At 48.4% G+C, this 21,322-nt stretch overlaps 1 protein-coding gene and 1 pseudogene across 1 annotated transcript in view; both read right to left on the bottom strand.

Moving 5' to 3' along the window:
* Nucleotides 1-21,322, bottom strand: part of Olfml2a (olfactomedin like 2A) — a 30,354-nt gene that overhangs the window by 6,492 nt on the left and 2,540 nt on the right. The window contains exons 2-6 of the mRNA XM_021193393.2: nt 14,532-14,795; nt 8,899-9,006; nt 7,098-7,307; nt 4,855-5,116; nt 1,356-1,634 (exon numbers count right to left, since the gene is read on the bottom strand). Coding sequence (XP_021049052.1) covers nt 1,356-1,634; nt 4,855-5,116; nt 7,098-7,307; nt 8,899-9,006; nt 14,532-14,795 — 1,123 coding nt within the window. The remainder of the gene's footprint in view (nt 1-1,355; nt 1,635-4,854; nt 5,117-7,097; nt 7,308-8,898; nt 9,007-14,531; nt 14,796-21,322) is intronic.
* LOC110319520 lies at nt 16,015-16,465 on the bottom strand (annotated as a pseudogene).

Below are 21,322 nucleotides of genomic sequence, written 5' to 3'. Positions count from 1 at the left end.
CCACTGGAGGCTGGGAGCTCAGGTGTAGCAACATGAAACCAAAACCAAGCAGACTGGGGGAGGATACACGAGAGAAAACTAACAGTGGCTGGATTTAGTGATGAGGTTTCAGGTCACGCTGTAAAGAGAATGTGTTGCAAACATAATTTGTTTCATAGCCACTTTAAATGTTGGCAGTCTTTCTGTAGAGGATCCTGGGGTACCTCTCAGACTGGGAGAAGTCTTCCCCTCACTGTTTCTTTTTCTTTTCTTTTCTTTTCTTTTCTTTTCTTTTTTTTTTCTTTTTTCTTTTTTTCTTTTCTTTTCTTTTTTTTTTTTTTGAGACAGGGTTTCTCTGTATAGCCCTGACTGTCCTGGAACTCACTTTGTAGACCAGGCAGGCTGGCCTCAAACTCAGAAATCCGCCTGCCTCTGCCTCCCAAGTGCTGGGATTAAAGGCGTGCGCCACCACCGCCTGGCACTCGTTCTTTTTCTTAACTCTTTAAAAGCACATGAGCTGGAAGGATGACTCAGAAGCTGGGCGCTCGCTGCGCAACCTTGACGGTTTGAGCTTGGATCCCAGCGGCCTTGTCACAAGTGGGGCGTCCCATACGCACCTGTAACCCCGGCGCTGAGGGGTACAGACACAGGAGAGTCACTGGAATTTCCCGGCTTCCTGCTGAGCCAAGAAAACACAAGCCACAGGTTTAGGGAGAAACCTTGTCTCAAAAATGGAATAGCCGGGCGTGGTGGCGCACGCCTTTAATCCCAGCACTTGGGAGGCAGAGGCAGGCGGATTTCTGAGTTCGAGGCTAGCCTGGTCTACAAAGTGAATTCCAGGACAGTCAGAGCTACACAGAGAAACCCTGCCTCGAAAAAAAGAATAGAAGCCAGGCATGGTGGAACATACTTTTAATCCTAGCACCTGGGAAAAAGAGGCAGGTGGATCTCTGGGAGTTCGAGGCCAGTCTGGTCTACATAGTGAGTTCCAGGAGAGCCAGGGCTATATAGGGAGACCCTGCCACAAGAGGACTAGATGGAAAGTGATTGAAAGAAAGGATCTCTCTCTTGTCTTTCTCCCTCTCTCACACACAGACACACGTCTTTTTAAAAAAATATTAAAAACTAAAAATTTCCAAGTAAGCCAAGCAGGTTGACACAGTGTGTAATCCCAACATTATGGATGCTAAGACAGGAGGGTATAAGCTCCGCTGGTACCCTGTCTCAAAATAATGAAAACTCAAGACAACAGCAAAACAAACAAAAAGCCCTCATCCATTTGATAAAGCTGAACATTCTTAGATCAAGAACCCCTCAAGACACATGTTGGATTTAGTCTTAAACTGAGTTTTCTGATGCGTAGGAGACTCGCTCACCTTGGCTGGGGACTTCTGGATGCAAAGGTGGCTCAGTGGGCCAGGGTGTGGTGATAGGGCTTGGGGTGGTGGTGCTGGTAGTGCTGGTGGTACTGGTGGTGGTGCTGGTGGTGGTGCTGGTGGTACTGGTGGTGGTACTGGTGATGTCAGGGGCCAAGTTGCCTCCTTCTGAAGCCTGCAGCCTGACATCATCATGTTTGGCAGAGTTAGGTTCCGGAAGCTTGGCCTCTATCTTGGGGGGTAGCTTCTCCATCCAGGAAGTACCTTTGAGGGTGTTGTCTGTGGAGAAAAAAAAACCAACTCAGTGCCCATGTCTCAGCAGTGCTGATACGCACATCTGCCGCAGACCTTGCTCCTCTGACCGTGGAGGAGTTGAAAGGCCTCAAATGGGTGGGCTTCCTGGTGGACAGGGTAGGACTTTCTGATCACCCTGACCTCCCCAACTGGGTGAGGTTTTTCCTGAGCAAGCCCTCTTGTATTCCCACCTCTGTAAAGTGAATGTCATAACCATAGTGTTGGTTAGAGGTACATGTATATAAAACACCTGTACTGTGCTAAATGTGAAGTACTTTTTTCTCCCGAGTGTTACGTATTTTGTTCCAGTTCTGTCACGCCCTAAACTTAGTTCCAGGGACAAAACTTCTTGCTTCAGGAATTGTAGACTTTATCCTGGTCACCTTCCTGGGGACCTTGATAACCTCGGGCCTCTCTCACCTAGTGTCTATCACCTCAAGCGAGGAAGAAACGGATGCAATCAGGGTCTGGTCACTGCTAGGCCACAGATCTCTGGTCCTGCCTCTGACCCTTGCTCACCTCCAACACTTAACTCTCTAGCTGTGTCTGTGCCCTCCCAGTCCCACCACTGTGGGCAGCGGCTTAGCTGCCCAGGCTTCTCTTTGCCTGTAGTTGGACAGGCCAATCTGACCCCATACCTGGGACCCAGTGGGAACAAGCAAAGACACTTTAGTCAGGGAATCCACAGGGAACATGGCCTTGGCAGCCTGTTGGGGCAGGAAGCTTGTTCCCACGAGCCTTCTTGGCAAAGTCAGATGCCCAAAGCTGTGCCCGGGCAGTGGCCCAGTTGGGGGGTCAGAGGCTCTGTGTTGTGAGCTTGAGCTGGCAGGATTCAAGGACAACAGCTGGCAGCAGGGGCTAGAGGGGGAGGTTGTACCCTGAAGGGCTAAGAAATCAAGGGACCTTTTTTTTTCCAGTGTGGGTTGGTTTTTTTTTTTTTTTGGTTTTTCAAGGCAGGGTTTCTCTGTACAGCCCTGGCTGTCCTGGAACTCACTTTGTAGACCAGGCTGGCCTCGAACTCAGAAATCCACCTGTCTCTGCCTCCCGAGTGCTGGGATTAAAGGCGTGTGCCACTACGCCCGGCGTTTTTTTTTTTTGTTTTGTTTTGTTTTGTTTTTATGAACGTATGTGTATACCCATGCTTGTGTATGGGTGCACACACATGTGTGCATATTCGTGGAAGGCAGAGGACAACTTTAGGGATCATCCTCAGAGATACTATCCACCTCCTTTGAGAAATCTAGTTAGGCTGGCCTGCCTGGCCAGTGAGCCTAGGGATCTTCTGGTCTCTGCCTTCCCAGTACCGGTTTTCCAAGTGTGTGCTACTGGGCTGGAGAGACGGCTCAGCAGTAAGAACACTGACTGATCTTCCAGAGGACCTGGGGTCTGTTCCCAGAGGACCTGGGGTCTGTTCCCACACCCATGTGGAGTTCACAACTGTCTGAACTTCCTTTCTAGGAAATCTGGTACCTTCACATAAACATTCATGTAAAGGCCGGGCAGTGGTGGCGCACACCTTTAATCCCAGCACTCAGGAGGCAGAGGCAGGCAGATTTCTGAGTTCGAGGCCAGCCTGGTCTACAGAGTGAATTTCAGGACAACCAGAGCTACACAGAGAAACCCTGTCTCGAAAGAACAAAAAGAAAAAAACATTCATGTAAGACAAATACATTTTTAAAAACTAAAAACAAATAAAAAATAAAAATAAAAAATAAAGCCGGGCGTGGTGGCGCACGCCTTTAATCCCAGCACTTAGGAGGCAGAGGCAGGNGGATTTCTGAATTCGAGGCCATCCTGGTCTACAAAGTGAGTTCCAGGACAGCCAGGGCTATACAGAGAAACCCTGTCTCGAAAAACCAAAATAAATAAATAAATAGATATAAATAAAATAAAAAATAAAAAATAAATAAAAATTATTTAAATGGGGGAATATTTTCTAGAGAGATGGCATGGCTCGGCGGTTAAGAGCACTGGCTACTCTTCTAGAGGTCCTGGGTTCAATTCCTGGCACCCACATGGCATCTCACAATAATCTGTGGTACCAGGGAATCTAATACCTTCACACAGGCATTCATGCAGGCAAAACACCAATGAAGATAAAATAAAACTAAAAGTAACAAAACCCTAAACAAACAACAAAACAGGTGTGTGTTACCACACCCAGTATTTTTTTTTTTTTTTAGATGTGGATTTTGGATATTATATTTGGGTCCTTATGTTTTTGAGGTAAGTACTGACTGAGTCATTTTAACAGTACTTGTGGTGGAATTTAACCTAAGTCTTGAAGTCTAGATAAGCATTCTACTATCTATCTATCTATCTATCTATCTATCTATCTATCTATCTATCTATCATCTCCATATTGCTATATCCCCAGCCCTCTTTTTAAGTTATATTTTGAGACAGGGTCTAAGTAAGTTGTTTAGCTTAGTCTTGAAATTACTCTNATTCCCAGGGAGACCTGTTGATCTTAAGCAATACTTAACAATACTCTTGCCTAACAACGACTAGGTCCAATTTACAGGCCTCTGCTGCCAAGCTTAGGGTAGCCCTTTTTTGTTGTTTTTGAATCAGGCTATAACTGTGTAGCTGAGGCTGGCCTTGAACTCCTGCCTCTTGAGTACCTGGAATTTCACCACTGCACACGACAGGAGGGAATTCCTGAAGAATCCCGTGGGCTCTTAACTGTCCCAACTTCCTGTCCTTGGAAGAGCCCAAGCAACTACTTCGAGCGTTCCCTTGACTGTGGAGATACCAGGGACTAAGTTGGCAGGGATGTAGTATAGGGTCCATGGGCTCTTCTTCAGAAAGGCGACAAATGAGAGAACAGGAGAGGCCAGTCCAGAGGTGAGCGAGCTCCCCGAGGGCCGGCCCCATGTTCTCCCACCTCTACTGTCATGGGGTGGCTCCGCCCACTGGACAGTAAGCTCTGACTTAAGTCACCTGTCACTTGGTCTGACCTGCAGCAGGTCGTTGAATAAAAGGAGGTACAGAAAAGGTGAGGACTGAAATACTGAAGGACAGGCCTCTCTTCTCTCCCCTTTAGCAACCCTGCCTGGGGGCTTCTTCCCAGGGTATGGATGAGCAAAGGATCCTAGAAAACTAAACAGTGATGCGGGGATCTGTGACTTTGTGGCTGCTGCGAAGGCGGGTGGATCTCTGGAGGCAGCCATCCGTCAACCAGGCCCGGCTCCCTTCCACTCACCAGCGGCAGCCTTGGGTGTCTCTTGTCTGACCTCCTGTCTGCCCGCCTTGTAGTAGGTGAAGCCTCGGATCACTGCCTGCTGCTGAGCCAGCGCACGTGGCCTGGCTGTGGGCTGGGGTATTCTGCCCTTGATGCTCTCCTTCCTCAGCTTCTCCACTTTCAGCAGCTTCTCCTTGGGAGGCTTTGCCAGACCCTTGTCTGAGAAGCTCTTCGGTATACTGCCATATTTGTTGAGATCTCTGCCTTGCCCTCCAGCTGTGTCCTGGGAAGAATAGAAGTGTCAGATCTGGGTGACAGTAAACACGAGGGGCTGGCAGTCACAGACGCTCAGTGTGTGGGAGCTGGAGGTAGTCACAGTGTCTGTGACGTTGTTCTCAGAGTAAAAACATCCATACGTTGTTTGCCGCTGTTTCTCCACTCAGATTTTCTCTGCAGGTTTGAGACCCAATCTGGTAGGTTACATATTCATTCCCAACTCCTATCCACCTGTTTTGTTGGCTCCTAGGAAGGCCCCCTAGCCTTGTCTCTTGCTCACTGATCTTAGGATACGGGAAAGGGAGAGGTTCTTAGGTTGCTTTAGAGAATTCCCAGAATGCTCCCTGTGTTAGCACTGAAATCCCAGCATTCTGAGCTCTGCAGTCCCGTGTTGGTCTGGCTGCCCCTAGGGAATGAATGCCGTGTCTAACATTTTGTGAGCCTCATTATTTTCACTTCCTACTCAAATGCTCTGAGGCTGGTTTGGCACAAGAACACAGGGCCTGTGACGCCACCCATTGTGAGACAGAAGCTCGGGCAGATAAGGCTTGTACAGTGTCTGACGCCATCTGGGCAGCCGCCAAAGCAAGACTCACTCACACTTGCAGAGCTGGCATCTTACTGAGCAGGCAGCCAGCTCGGGCCACGACACAGGCTTCCTCATGCTCTATTGTGTCTAGGCGGTCTCACTCTCAGTCACCAAAGGTGCCACTATCACAGCGTCAGCACAGGAGGCTGCAAGTGGAGGAGGAAGGGCTGGGACCAGACACTCACATAGGCTGGCTACAGTCCTGGCTCAGCCACCCCCTCTCCCTATGACCTCTCTCCATGTTTCTTCATGTGCCAAGTAGGCAGGGGCCAATTGTACTTTTGGGTAGTGGGATGAACTAATACTGTACAGGAGGAAGTTGGGTTCAGAGGAGTTCAACAAATATCACCAGAAAATGAGGCTACTGGGTCATGTGCCCATGGATGACTGATCTGAGGGGCACTAAAAGGGTGACTACCTGCTGCACTCTGCACCAAGGGGCACACTCTGTGTGTCATCAGAGGAAGGCGCGTGTGTATGGGCTGCCCACCCACAAATGCTTACCTCCTGACCTATCTGGGAAGTGGGAGGGTCCGGGTGTCTGCCTACAGGGAGATGCTGGCTATCATTTCCTTAACTTGACACAGTCTGGGAAGAGAGAGACTCTCAGTTGAGAAAAATGCCTCCGCCAGCTTGGCCTGTAAGCAAGTCTGTGAGGCACGTTCTTGGTTAATGATGGAGTTGATCCGGCTAGCCCGCAGTGAGTGGTGCTACCGCTAGGCGCGTAGTCCAGGTTATATAAGAAAGCAGGCTAAGGAGGCCGGTGAGCAGTGTTCCTTCACGGCCTCTGCTTCAGTTCCTGCCTTAAGTTCCTGCCCTGACTTTCCTCAGTGATGCAGTGTGGCCTGAGAGCTATAAGAACCACATTGCTTCCACCAGGGTCTTTATCATAACAATACTTCTGAATGCAGAGAGACCCGGGGGAATCTACTGAAACAAGGCGATCTACTAGAGCAAGGGAATCTTGTCTGTGCACACCTGCTAGCCACCAGGGGGGAAATGATATTAGTCTTACAGGATCCCCAAGGTACTACTTACCCTGCACCCACCCAGGGGCCCAGCCACAGCAGGAGAGATTAGAAGCAATGCTGCAGGAAAGCGGGCTTGCTCATCTAGGGCCAGGCAGGAGGTTCCCATAACAGCATTACCAGTACTTTGGGAGCAGGGAATAAGAGTAAATACCCAGTTTAGGGCCCATCCATCCCGCTAGACTGAACATGCAACTCTGCCCCAGCTTACCTGCGCTAGCCACAAAACGGAAGACACTCGCTGCCCAGCTCTCTACCATGGGCTCCTGCTCTGCTGTCTGTTAGCCCTCTCCTAAGGCTCCAAGCGCATCCAACCCTGTGACCTCAAGCCTAGCCACCTTCTGTCCCTGTGATCAGAGCCAAGGCCTCACCTGAGCCTTGCTGTCCGGGCTTGAGGCTGGGGCAGTGGCAGGGACAGCGGCTGCATCCCTCTGCAGCAACTGGAGGCCCAGGCTAGACAGCTCCTTCTTGATGCTCAGCATGATGGCTGACTGGTTCTCGTAGCTCTTCAGTTGCTCACTGAGGTGGCGTACGCTATCCTTCACCACCTCGTTCTCCAGGCTCAGGTTGGCCTTGATGCTCTGTGGGGCAGGATTCATGGTCATTCCTGGTCCTGTCTCTTCTGAGCTGCCACACAGGTCACCCTAACTACTTCAGGGGCAAAGACGTAAGTGGGACTGGTGAACGGGTGGAACCAAGCACGTCCTATGAGACCTTGTAGTTAATGATTTTTATTCTTAAGAGAAAATGAAAAATAGGTAATAATATGTTTATATTAATAAATGAAAGAGGTGTGAGTTGGCCTGTTATGGTGGTGCACACCTTTAATCCCAGTACTAGGGAGGCATAAGACAGGTGGATCTCTGTGAGTTTGAGGCCAGCCTGGTCTATATAGGGAGTTAGTTGTAGGACAGCCAGGGCCACATAGTGAGACCCTCTACCAAAAAAAAATTTTAAAAAAGGCCCTCTCACGTTTGTTTGTTTATTTCTCAGTGATGACAATGTTATATGTTTTTATGGTAGGGACACTTATTTTTCAACACTTGAATTTCACTTAACAGTCTAGTTTTAGACAAGTCCATATCTGTCCACAAAGCATTCTCCACTCCTTTTCATAAATGCATAATATGCCACTGTATGCTTAGGCTGTAATTTAGCCAGTCTCTATGGATGGTCCCTGAAAGTCTCTAGTAACCTGTTAATTTAATATTACTTTTTTCAGAGCTGGGTGTGGTAATGCTGGGCTTTGATCCCAGCACTCAAACCAAATTTGTTAAAGAGACAGTCAGCAGACTCAGGGCTCTGAGGAAGTGGGTTACATTTCCAGAGGTAACAGGAAGAAAGGGTGGAGGAGGAGAGCCAGCAGTGTGAGCCTAGAATGCACAGGTCATACTGTGCCCAGGAAAAAGGCTCAGGTCAGCTACCCAAGCTGGTCTGGGATCAGACAGCCAGGAGGAGATAACTCCAACAGGCTTCAGGTAGTCTAAGCAACTGTGACCTTCAGCTCTGGGTTTAGTCAGGGGTTTGTCTTCCCTCCTGTGGCACAGGATGCCCAGTTACTGCCTCCCTCTGGAAAGGAAGCTGGGAAAGGAAGTCCTGACGCCTGCTCCTGGCAGCTGCATGTCCCCAGGCCCCTGGTGCTCAGCAGAGGCCGGATGCAGGAAATGGGTGGAGGCCAGGCAATGCCAGGAGAGAGGCAAGCTTTGAACCTTCAGCCTGGACCTCCAGGTTTGTCCAACTCTTCTTGTACTGAGAGGGTAATCCTGTAGCACACAGTCTGTGAAGTCTGTAGTGCCTTTTCTTCCACACAGGTCATAATGGAATTGTCAAACCCGGGGAGGTTTGATCATTCCTGCTTATGTTGTACCAACCCAGAGGCACCACTGATATGGTACTTCTCCGTGAATGGTACCCAGTGTTGTGCAGCGTGGACCCTGATTTTAGCAGCACCCCTCAACACTCCTTTCATACTACCAAAGAGTACTTCTGCTTGTTCATCCAGCTTTTGGCTTCCTCAGGTCCTTGAACCCCATCCCCACCTCTTCCCCCAAGTCAGGGCTCTGCAGCCTATAGCTGCCTGCTGGAGTTCTGCCAATGGCCACCAAAGTGAAAGAGAATGGTCCAGGCCCCTTTGGATACGGCCCTAGGCCCCTGACACTGCCCTGTCTTTACCTCCTCCAGCGTATTCATCTGGGAAGCCACCTTCTGGATGTAGGCATGCACTTTCATCAGATCCATGCTGTACAGGGCACCCTCCAGGAGATCCACCATAGACTGCAGCTAGAGGTGGTGCATGGAGAGGGGAGAGAGATGGTTAAGCAAGGATATCAACACACCAGGCCAGAGGACACACAGGGAGCCCCACTTCAGCAAAGAACCCCACGATCCCAGAGCCTCACAGTGGCTACTTGGACTCCAACCTATGCATAATCACAGGACAAGTAGCACATTAGATTTTCTTGACACATTTTGCAAATGTGCGTATTTATGTTTTCTTTTTTTGAAGTACTGGGGATGAATCTCAAAGCTTCTTACACACTAAGCAAATATTCCACCGTTAGGCACATCCCCAGCAGAAAGAGATACATGCAGGATATATATATATATATAAAATTTATATATAATTATAAATATATGTGAAATATATAATTATATATAATTATAAATATGTGAGATATATAACATGTTAGATATATATATTATAAATATAATAGCTTCTTGTGTTGGGACCATTCAAATTCTTCTCTGGTAAAATATTTTGAAATAGACATTTAACTACTAACTCCCACAACCACCCTTCCGTATGATGGAACATGGAGAGCACTTCCTCTGATCTGTACTTTGTAACTTGATACCATCCTCTCTGTACGTGCCTCCCTTTTGAGTGACAAAGTGGCTAAACTCCAAAGACACCCTATGTCCCCTACAGGCAGCCCTGAACTATAACCGATAGCGTGTGCATCGATAAGGCCAGTTTCCTGGCTCCTGAAGAGCCAGGTTGCAGCTGACCCTTGGCTTGGGGCCACATCCTTATTTGGGAGGTCTCCCCTCATGGCCCTGCCTTATGTAATTTGTTATAATGCCTCTGGGGAGTGCGTTTATAATGGGGTACTTGGCCATGAGTTCAACCCAAAGTATAGGCCTTTTATTTTTATTTATTTTTTATTTTTTAGATTTTTAAATTTTATGTGTATAGGTGTTTGCATACATATGGTTTGTGCATCACATAGGTACTGTGGAGGCCAAAGAGGGTATTGGATCCCCTGAAATTGGAGTTACAGATGGTTGTGAGCTACTATGTGGGTGCTGAGAATCAAACCCTGGTCCTTCACAAAAGCAGCCATTGCTCTTAAGTAGGAAGCCATCTCTTCAGCCCCAGTCAGTTAGGTTTTTGTCAGTTAGTATTGAATGAGCTCTAGAGGAGGAACATACACTTGCAGAGCTATGGAGACAGGACGTTCTGAGCAGAGATAGGAGCTGGGGTGAGCTGTGACTATGGATTTATGCTTCTCTGACTGCTCTGTGAGTGACATGGGCACAAACTGCTTGTTGTGCCTATGGCAAAATCAGTACAGAATGGGAGGAGAAGTTTTGTGTTTTCACCATGTTTTGTAGTCCCTTGGCAGAGCAGTTTTATATGTCTTGTCTCTCATAAGACACTGGACTTAAAATTTGGCCTGTCTGCTTTCTCTTCCTTTTTCACTTCCTTCTTTTCTTCCCTTCGTCTTCCCTCCCAGATAATGCAGGCAAGCTCAGCTGTGGACGCTGTAGGTCAGTGTTAGGCTTCTGCCTCCACCTTATCTCCTGAGACGGAGAACCTGGAAGTCACCCTTTTGACTAGACTGGCTGGTCAGCAAGCTCTAGCATCCTCCTGATTGCTCCCGTGAGTACTGGGTATCATGCACGGGCCTCCATGCCAGGCTTTTATACGGGTGCTGGGGACCCAAACTCAGGTCCTCATGCTTATCTGGCAAACACTTCCCATCAACCCCCTCCCTCTTCTCACCCGCTTCCTGTTCTTGTCCCTCCCTCTCCCTACTCTCCCCTTTTTCTGTATTGAGGATGGAACCTATGCACACCACGCAGACACTCTACCGCTCAGCTACACTCTCAGCTTCATTTTCCTAAGATCTATTTCTAGAGTGTTTCATGAAGTATAAGGCCTTGGCAGACTTTGTTTGTTTCAAGACAGGGTCTCACTATGTAGCCCTGGCTGTCCTGGCACTATCTATATAGACCACGCTGTTCTCAAACTCAGAGAGATCCACCTGCCTCTGCCTCTCAATTGCTAGGGTATAACACTATCCTTGGCACTAACAGGACTTTTTAAAACTTCAGTTTTCTTCTTTTTTGCAAAGATTTATTTTAGTTTTTAATTGTGTGTGTGTGTGTGTGTGTGTGTGTGTGTGTACAGGAGTGCAGGTACATACAAAAGCCAGGAGAGGATGTTAGATCCTTCTGAGCTGGAATTACAGTTAGGAAGCTATCCAAAGGGAGTGTTACGAACTAAACTCTGGTCCTCTGAAGGTGGAGCAAAGAGGTCTTAACTGCTGAGCCATCTCTCTAGCCCAACCTAGCATAACTCCTGGCCCAGTACAGAGCACACTGCCACTGTTAGTCAGCAGCTGCGTCTTCAGTCTGGCAACTCTTCAAGGATGGGGCCATAGCTGACCCATGTCCAAAAAGAAAAAGAAGGAAGTGGTAAGAGGCATTTCTTTGGCCAGTCTACCCCCCCCCCAAAAAAAAAAAAAAAAAAAAAAAAAAAGAATGGACCATACCCTTTCCTACACAGCCTTGCAGTGTAGGCCCCAGATCATAGGTGCAATTATTAGCATGGTTCAAGGGGTTGGTATAAAAAGGTGGGCTGCAAGTTCTGCACCCAGGGGATCTTCTTCATTTCCTCCCTGAGATGTTTACACAGAACCTCCTGCTGAGGGCAGCAGAGCCAACTGAGTGGGAGAAACCCTGTGCTGTAGGGAATTTCTCCTGCCTCCGGAGTGTCCTACCTGGCCGGGCAACTCCATCTCTAAGGCCAAGTCAAGACCACATACAAAACATTATGTCTGCCACGCACCCAAAAGACCTAAGGGACAATGGGTTGGTGGGAGAACCTCAGCCTAGTGATCTTGTAGGTGGGTATGGAATATAAAGAGAATTTGGGGCTCAGCTTAGTCCTGTTTCTCCTCTCTATGATTTCAGGCAACTTTCATCCCTTCTTTGGGCTTAAGTAAAACTGGCACCATGAACTTCCTTCCCAAAGGGTTCCAACAGGGAAGACATGAGGCAGTGTTGAGACAGAGGGCCTTTGCATCTTCATAGTGAGCATGCTCATAACCCAGCGATAGATGTAGAAGAGTTGGATGGGCCTATTGCTGTTTGTATTTTGATGCTAATTCCTTTCTCCTGGGCGGGGTTGTGGATAAGGAGTGAGTCACTACTCAGGGTGACTTCTTGTGAACCAATCCCCTCATGAATAAAGAAGCCAATCACTGGGTGAGTAGGCGGGACTTTCAGATTGGATGGGGGAAAGGAAGAAGAGGAGAGAGGGTTTTGGGGGAACTGGAATAGCATAAGGGCAAGATGTAGTTGCTAGAGTTTCCCAATATCATGGCAGATCTGCCAGGACTCACCACCTGAGGGATCAGATTTAATAAGGCTTAAAGGATTAGGTTTTAGTTATTGTGCCTAGAGATTGAGTTACCATTGATACTAAGCTAAGTTTGTGTGGTGTTTTCCAGAGAGAAAGGTATGGCAGCAAAGCGTGGGTTTGCCTGATGTGCACCACAAAGGCTGTGGGGGCTTTGAAGCATGGGACTGGTGTGGTAACGACCCACCAGTGGGAACCTAGAGAGCTGGGTGGAAAGATTTTGGAGTTCTGAGTCAGAGTCTCCATGAGATAAAAACAGGTTGGCCATTGCCCGCCAGTGCATGGCTGGCCATCCCTACGGGGCAGAGAGTCGCTCACAGTAGGACGAGAAGCCTGCAGGTCATCAAAAGTTTTTCTTCTACCAGGTTGCTGGGTGTTGTGGTGGCTGACCGTGGGGTGGGCCATCATTACACGGGGCTGGCGTGTCAGTGTTCCACCAAGGGAACTCAGGAGCTCTGGCTCAGAGAGACCGCCCGCTAGATCACCCAGCTAGAACCATTGACTTGAGAAGAAACCAGATTTACCCCTTTAACTGCAGACAGGCCTGTGAGTTAGATGCCTGGAATCCACAGGGCACTGGGGAGGCCCCAGGGAGACACTACTATCCAGGCACTGCCAAACTATCAGAAGGCCACTTGGCTTAAAATGTGCTGCTCCTTCCAAGTTTGATAATTTTGGCATCAATTTATGTAGTATAAAAATAAACTTAAAGTTAAATTTAAAGAAAATATTTTTAGCCCCATGCTGGAAACAGTATTCCACGGGTCTGTTTCTTGCTTCCCTGTGCGTTTTGCATGCAAATGAACCAACCATCGCACTTTGTAAGTCATCTAGCTAGAGAGTAGCCTGAGGTTATGAGTCAGCATTTTCCTGCAAGGGATGACACAGGTTAGTTCTCTGACCTCACGACTCCTCTATCCCACATCATATAGAACACAGTATGCTGGAGCCCAGCAAGCCAGTGAATGAGCATGGTGACAGTTGACAGTCACGATGTCCTTTGTGACCCAGTAGGCTGTGTGTGTCACCAGCATCCAGGGCTCCATCACTTGCATGCTTACACAACACACAGGGCAGCATCTCAGATATGTCATGGTCTCAGATACTAAATAGGCGAATGAGAGGTGTGTTTGGAAGGGAATGTTAGAGAAAAAGACTTTCAAAGATAGCAACAGGGAGACAGAGAAATGGCGCCACAGTTAAGACCACTTCTCATGCTTACAGAGAACCTGAATTCAGCTCCCAGTACCTGTAACTCTAGTTCCAGGGGATCTGATGCTCTCTTCTGGCCTCCATGGACAGCATGCATGTGTGTGATACACTTATATACATATAGGTAAAACACTCATGTACATTATTTAATAAAGATAATGGGCTGGATAGTAGTGGGGGCATGTCTTTAACCCCAGCACTTGGGAGACAGAAGTAGGTGAATCTCTGAGTTTGAGGTCAGTCTGGTCTATAGAGTGAGTTCCAGGGCAGCCTGGGCTACACGGAAAAACCCTGTCTCAGGGAGAAAGAAGGGAGGCTGTGGTATGAAACGTTCTGGCCCTTTATAAGACCCAACAAAGTGGTTCTTTGAAGAATAGAGGAATAGATGGTTCATATGCATGATTTAGACACAGCAGGACCTGGATTCAAATCTCAGACCCACCAAGCCCACTGAGTTCTGGCATGGCACTGTGTTATCAGTACTTGGTAAGCTAAGGATGGAGGATGAAAAGTTCAAAGTCATCTTGGGCTACATAGGAAGTTTGAGGTAAGCCCGGTATACATGAACCCCTATCTCAATTAAAGTAAACAGACAAAAGTAAGCCTGGTATGGTGGCCCTTATATGGGGGCCCATGCCTATAATCCCAGAACTCAGGCAGGCAGAGGCAGCAGGACAGCTGTAAATTCCAGGTATATAGAGTGAATTGCAGGCTGATGTGGGCAACAGAGTGTGTGACCTTGACTCAGTAAAGCAAGACAGAACTAACAAAATAATTAAGTTCCCCAGTGTTTGTAATAAAGGTAAAGGCATATGAAGTAAATTGGGTCATACCCAGGATGGTGAGTGATTCAAGGGGCCCCACTAACTTAAGCTTCAGGAAGCCTCAGTTTTCCAACCTGTGACACAGATGTCATAGGAGAGCCAGGCTAACACTGTCAGTGTACCTTGAGGAGCTCGGGTGCCTGCTTCTTGAGTTTCTCCATCTTCCACTCGTTCTCACAGGGGTTGAGTGAGGAGGGCGGGGCGGTGCAGGAGCACCGGCAGTCAGACCCAGAGCTTACTGTCTCCACAGTGTAGAAGTCCTCTACTCGCGCTCGCCCGCTTCGCACCCGGCTGCATGCATCCTTGCTCAGCGGTCGCATGATGCATTTGCAGCGGCAGTCGGAGCCCTCTGAGGTCATCCGCACCTGGTCCGGGTCACTGAACACCTGCAGAGGGGGAGCAGGATGGGCTCCGTTTGGCCAGTATTATGAGGACAGTGCTAAGAGTGTGTGAGTATGGCAGAATCCAGCCTGCTGGTCTCTGGGTGGCACTTAGAGGTAGCCGAGAAGGAACCAGGCACTCTGTAACATTATCATGATGACAATTCAAATGCTAATACCTGGTTGTAGAAACGTCCCAACAGGTCCACATTTGGCTCTTGCCTCTAATCCCAACACTCAGGAGGCAGAGGCAGGTGGATCTCTGTGAGTTAGAGGCCAGCCTAGTCTACATGGTAAAATCCAGGACAGCCAAAGCTACATAATGAGACCCCGTCTCAAAAACAGACAGGCAGACAGACAGACAGACACACAGAATAATAAGGAGACATGACACAGGATTCATTAATTGACTGGATAATGATATCCAAAGACTTGTGTTCATAACTGCTATGTCCACAATAGCCACAAGAGGAAACAACACACTTATCCAGCTACTCAACAGACAGAGAACATGGCATCTAAATACAGTGAATTTCAGCAACATGACTCAACTCTGAAAGCTTATGCTAAATGAAAGAAGCGGGATCTATGGGGACTGGAGAGAGGGCTCAGCCGTTAAGAGCACACACTGCTCTTTGGTTCCCAGCACCCACACTGGACAGCTCACAAGTCTTCTGTAAGAAGCTGCAGGGGAGATAACTTCCTCTTCTGGCTTCCCATGGCACCTGTGCTCACGTGCACATACCCACGCCCATTAATACATATAATTAAAAATGTAAAAGACAAAACTTCCAAAGCCAGCTACAAACAACCCCTTCCTGTATGGTTCCATGCCTGTGAACTATTCGTATTATGTAACTCCATAGAGACAGGAGGCAGGTGAATGGTCGTTAGGACTTAGAGCACAGGGACAGAGGGACAGCTTTCTTTCAGTGAGTAGAAGTAAGATAGCAGTGATGGTTGAACAAACTGCCGTTGTACCAAATGTTTCTGAATTCTACACTGTAAGATGGTCGACCTGGCCACAGTGGTGTGTGCCTATAGATAGTCCTTGTAACTTGGGTCATATATCAAAGCCCTTTCTCAAACACAAACCACAAAATGGCATTTTTATTAGTACTTTTCACACTAATAAAAGTACCTTTAACTGAACACTTCTTGTATTCTAGGTGTTACAATGCATTATGTCCTTTTTGTTGTTGTTGTTGTGGCTCCTAAATTTTATTTATGAATTAATACAAAACATTCTAGACCAATTGTCTTAATCATCTTCATCTTGGTTGATCTGGAAGTAACATAGCTCATAGTTCTCTTTGCTGTTGGCGACAACACACAACCATTCTTGAAGCTAGTTCTTCATATACTTCTTGGTGAGCCATTTCAAATACCTTTCGGAGAAAAACATCTTCAGAAGTGACACAGGTCTTGCGCTTGCTCACTTCGATGGTCACAACCCCTCCACCAAGATTCCAAGCTTTCCTGCTCACCTTGAGTCTCTCCTGGAGGAACTGCTTCAAACTGGTAGCATTTACACTCTATGTGGTGGATCCAGTCCGGGGTGAACTTCAAAACATGCTTCCTCTTTTTGTTTTTTGGTCCCCCTTCACCACAAGCTTTTCCATGGGATCCACAGTGGCAGAAGAGGCATTATGCGGGGTTTGATTTCCAGCACCCATATGGTTGCTTACAACCATCTGCAACTCTAATTCCAGGGATCTAACGCCCTCTTCTGGTATCCTGGGGGTACTGCACATACCTGCTGCATAAAATCTGTGTGTGTAGATGTGGGTTTTAAGATGTGTGGATGGGGGGGGGGGTGCTGGAGAGATGGCTCAGAGGTTATGAGCACTGACTGTTCTTCCAGAGGTCTTGAGTTCAATTCTCAGCAACCACATGGTGGCTCACAACCATCTGTAATGAGATCTGATGCCCTCTTCTGGTGTGTCTGACAGCTACAATGTACTCATATAGATAAAAATAAGTCTTTAAAAAAAAAAAAAAAAAAAAAGATGTGTGGATCCTGGGTGAGAGGGTAGCAGGAAGCTCATATTTTCTGTTCCTGTAATCTTCCTGGATCTGCAAAGTGTGGTCCTGACTCAGTAGCTTGTGAGGTTTAGATGAAATATAAAACAAAACACCAGAAAACAGGAGCTGGCACATACAAAATGTGCCACTGTGTGAGCCATTATTAATATATAAGGAAACAGGCTCAGAGAGATAAAGTCACAAGCTCAAAGATCACATGCCTTTGATGTAGAAGATTGGTTCCGAGGTAAATCACTGTTATCTCTTTTTGTTGACAGTGTCACTCATATATACGATACATTTTGGTCATTTTTCCCCCATTACCCTTTATCATCCCTTGCTCTGTCCTGCTGAAACCCTTCATCTTTCCAAGCCCCCCCTATTACTTCTATAGTGTCTGTATGTTTGTGTGTGTTCCAGTGAGATTAATTAGGGTTGCACCACTGAAGAAAATGACACTCCTCCCCCACAACCATTAACTGTCAATTGTCTCACTGAGTGGAGAGGGGCCTCAAGAGCCCGCCTTCCTTCCTTCCTTCCTTCCTTTCTTTCTTTCTTTCTTTCTTTCTTTCTTTCTTTCTTTCCTTCCTTCCTTCCTTCCTTCCTTCCTTCCTTCCTTCCTTCCTTCTTTCAAGATTTATTTATTTTTATTTATATGAGTACACTGCAGCTGTCTTCAGACACACCAGAAGAGGGCATCACCATTACAGATGGTTGTGAGCTACCATGTGGTTGTTGGGAATTGAACTCAGGACCACTGGAAGAGCAGTCAGTGCTCATAACTGCTGAGCCATCTCTCCAGCTCAAGCCCTTCTTTCTATGTGACTGCCACAGAACTATTCTCCTGTGCCCTGGGTAGTGGTAACCTTCAACCGGTTCTAACCCCATTTCTTCAATGGCAGAATGGAGGACTGCAGTATGCATTCTTCTCAAAGTGAGGCTCACACGAGACATGACCTCAAGCCAGTGGTTTTTTTTTTTTCCCTCCTCCCCCTTCAGCCCCACCCTTGGATTCGACACACCCTATGACCAGATGTAGCCACTTGTTTCTGGGACACCACCAGCTCTGTATTCTCAGATATCGATGCAGTGAGAGACAGGTGCCTTGCATAGATACACCTGGCCAAACCATGGGCTCCAACTCTTAGTGCACAGCTAGTCCCTGCACAGTCCACAAGAACTCACCCCAGGCCTGTGGCTTCTCAGCTATCACAAGAGAAGGAACCATAAGGACACAGGTACACTCAGAGCACCCTGCGCCTCTGCCAAGCACCAGGGTCCTAAGGAGAGGAAGTAAGACATCTTATTTCCTTTCTAGGTCTTCAGATACTTGTTTGAGACCTGGCCTCTGCCAGGCTCTGAATGGGTGACAGCTAGAAGTGCTGAGGAACTAGACCGGGGAACATTCTTGGCTTCTTTAGCCACAGAGATCCAACCCGGCAAGCTCTCAAGCCCGCTGACACTTTGAGGGTGGCAAGGAGGTAGAAGGGTGTCCTTTGTGGAAAAGGCATTGCTGGGAAGCAAACCAGATAGGCAAAACCAAGAGTGGCTTTTCAGGAGGCGGGGCGGATGGGGAGGTCACTTTGGCTAGTGGTTTCAGGGGTGCAGGGTGGCAGGAGGTGAGGCATTAGGTCACGGCAGAGCCCAGTCTCGAGTCTCGGAGGGTACTGGAGTGGGCTGGCTGAGGATCTCGGCTTTCTGCTTAAGTCTGGAATGTTACCCAGGATTCTTGTGCTGAAGTCTCCGTTGCCTGCTGAGGAGCCTGGGAGGTGGAATCACAAAGGCTCTGAGCTCATCAGTGGCTTAATCCACTGATGGATTCATAATTGGATGGCATTTTTGGGAAGCACTGCACCCCGGGAGGGGGCCCAGTTTGGGGAAGTACATCACTGAGGGTGTGTCCCTGAAGAGTGGATCTTATCCCCAGCCCATTCCTCTGCCCTCCCTTTTCTCCCTTTCCCCCTCCCCACTGCTTTCACTGATCCCAGCATGCTCTGTAGCTTCAGCAGAGACAGAGGAAGTCCACACAGCCGGAGCTCACCCTCTCCAACGTGGTGTTTGACACAGGCCCAAGTTGGCTGGAGTCCACAGCCAAGCCAGGTTACCTATGCTCATCGGACTGGACTAACACGTGTGGGCACAGATCTCTGCTACCGGTGTGATCCCAAGGACACATATGGACTGAGAGGTGGAAGTGGGAGTGAGTGCCAGTGCCACAGTCAGCCAGGGCAAGAACACACCGGGCTGTACAGCATTTGCAATGGCCATTCCGGGGGTCAGCATCCCGACGGGGAGCTGGCTATCTGTTTCTCTGTGTGGGTGTACTGGTCTACTCTTTTCTTTTGTTAGCAACATCCTACAGATGAGGAAACAGCCCCCTAAGTCATGAAATGCCAGGTTGGAGAGGATGAGCCTGGGCTGTATAGATTTCCTCTGTTTCTTCTGCAGCTGTGCAGGGGCCGGGGAATAGTGGGCGGTGAGGGGAGTTAGAAAGGATGCTTTGGTCCTGCCCTCTGTCCTGGTCCTCTGTCGGTGAAGTGTACTCTAGGGGTTGCAGGCTCGTTTCCCCGTTTGTGAACAGTCAGGCTCAGAGCACTATCCACTCCCTAGGCTTCTGCTGGTCCCAGAACCCCACCAGAGAGGGAATCACCAGAGAGGGGTCTCCTAGAGGACCCCCATTTATTGACGCTAACCTCCACCCATCCAGCACCTGCTACATTCCTTCCTCCTCAGATGAGGTGCTACATCCTGACAGGGGTGGCCACCCACAACTCCTTCCTGCATGGCCTGGACCGCTTTTAACTTCAGTTCCCCTCTCTGTAAAACGGGGTGGCTCTCAATCCCCTCTTAAACTTGTCAATGAAACTGCAAACAGTCACCGTACACAGAGCAGCTGTCACAGTTCTGGACCAAAGTAGTTGCTAATTTAAGCAACCTGTGCTGCATATGCAGCTTCTGGAAGCCCTCCCTGTTTTCCATCTCTCTTCACCCTTACTATGACTCCATGGTTCGTCAGGGAAGGCTAAAAGCTTGCCCAGGGTTACCCAGCACAGCCTGTTTCAACAATTTTGTTTACATGGTATACTTTCCCTAGGCACCTACCATCACCAAGCCAAGACTTCTACCCCAGCAACTGAACCGGGACAGACAGAAATCTAGACAGAAGCATGGCATGGGCTCTGGGGTTACCTCCTGGGTCTGTCCCTTGGCACGAAGCCTGAACGATGCTGTCAAATAGGAAAGTCCCTGCCTCGGCCCCCACGTCCCTGCAAGCAGTGCCCAGCACACACTCCTGCCAAAGTTCCCAGATGTGGAGGTGGTTTGTGCTTCAAAGGCTCACAGTGAGGTGGCTACTGGGTAGCTGGAGGATTTTTTTTTTTCTTGGTTTTGTTTTTATTGTTTTTATTATTTTTTTTAATTATTTTTGGAGAGAAATGGATACATCTGGCTGGACTAAGGGGATATTCTCATAATGGTGGGGCAGGTTCACAAGAGGTTTTCTGAGGTGTCACCATATGTCTCAACTTTGCACCTTGCTGTCAACTCCGTGGCCAAAGGTCAATATGTCAGTATGTATTCCTCTATGCTGGATTAATCTCTCAAAATCACCTCCTTTGATGACTGCACAGGGAGCTGTTATCTGGGACTACACTTGGAAAGTGCAGTGTGATTCTTTAGGGTGTTCAAATCTATCCCCTGGGGCGGGGCCACGAACACTTGGCAGTGTTGTACTTGATGCTGGATGAAAGATGCTGGGCATGGACCTTGGTCCTGGTATTCTCCCAAAAGGAGTGTTGAGGCAGGCCCACTTCTCATAGAGAGATGGTGGGGTTTGGCTTGGCCTAACACTGAACCAGGAAGAGAACTCCATTATCTGTCATTCTGCTTTTTCTGCTCAGGGGCCTGCTTCTAATTACACCCACGTGCGGAAACTCCAGGAGTGGATCTGAAACAGTACCTAAGCCCCTGGGACTGGCCTGCCTGGAACATCTGACCTGGCCCAGGGGACCACCAGGGCCTGCTTGCTAAGCCCCTTCTGTTCCCTTGCTCAACACCGCCCCCCTTGCTCAGGTCCCCCCAGGCCTCAGTCCTCTCTCTCTGCTCAAGCCCGGTCCCACCCCTGCATGTATGCAGAGAATGAGGTCCCAGCAGCCCTTTCGAAGTTGGAGAGACTGCTAAGTTATCACTTCCCAGGAGTATCTGCTGCCCTGCCATGGGGTCTTGGGGCTACATGCCTGTCCACCCCAACCTCAGTGCTGGGCGGTCATGCAGAAATACCAGGGCAGCTGCGAGCTCCCCCTCCTACTTAGGTCAGACAAAGCACTTCCTTAGATGGAAACTCCAAATCCTGTTTAGGAGAGCCTCACCAGAAACATCAACCTAAAATGCAGGGAGACCAACAGAATACCAGGGTGAGTGATTATCACCAGTAGGAGCCTGCCAGGAGGAAGAAGAGGAGGAGGAGGAGGAGGAGGAGGGTCCCAGGAGTGTGTGGCTATGCTGCTCTT

Source organism: Mus pahari, chromosome 3, assembly GCF_900095145.1.
Source record: "Mus pahari chromosome 3, PAHARI_EIJ_v1.1, whole genome shotgun sequence".
In the NCBI taxonomy this organism is placed as follows: domain Eukaryota; kingdom Metazoa; phylum Chordata; class Mammalia; order Rodentia; family Muridae; genus Mus; species Mus pahari.
Note: the sequence above shows the minus strand (reverse complement) of the source record. Positions and strands in the feature narration are given on the sequence as shown.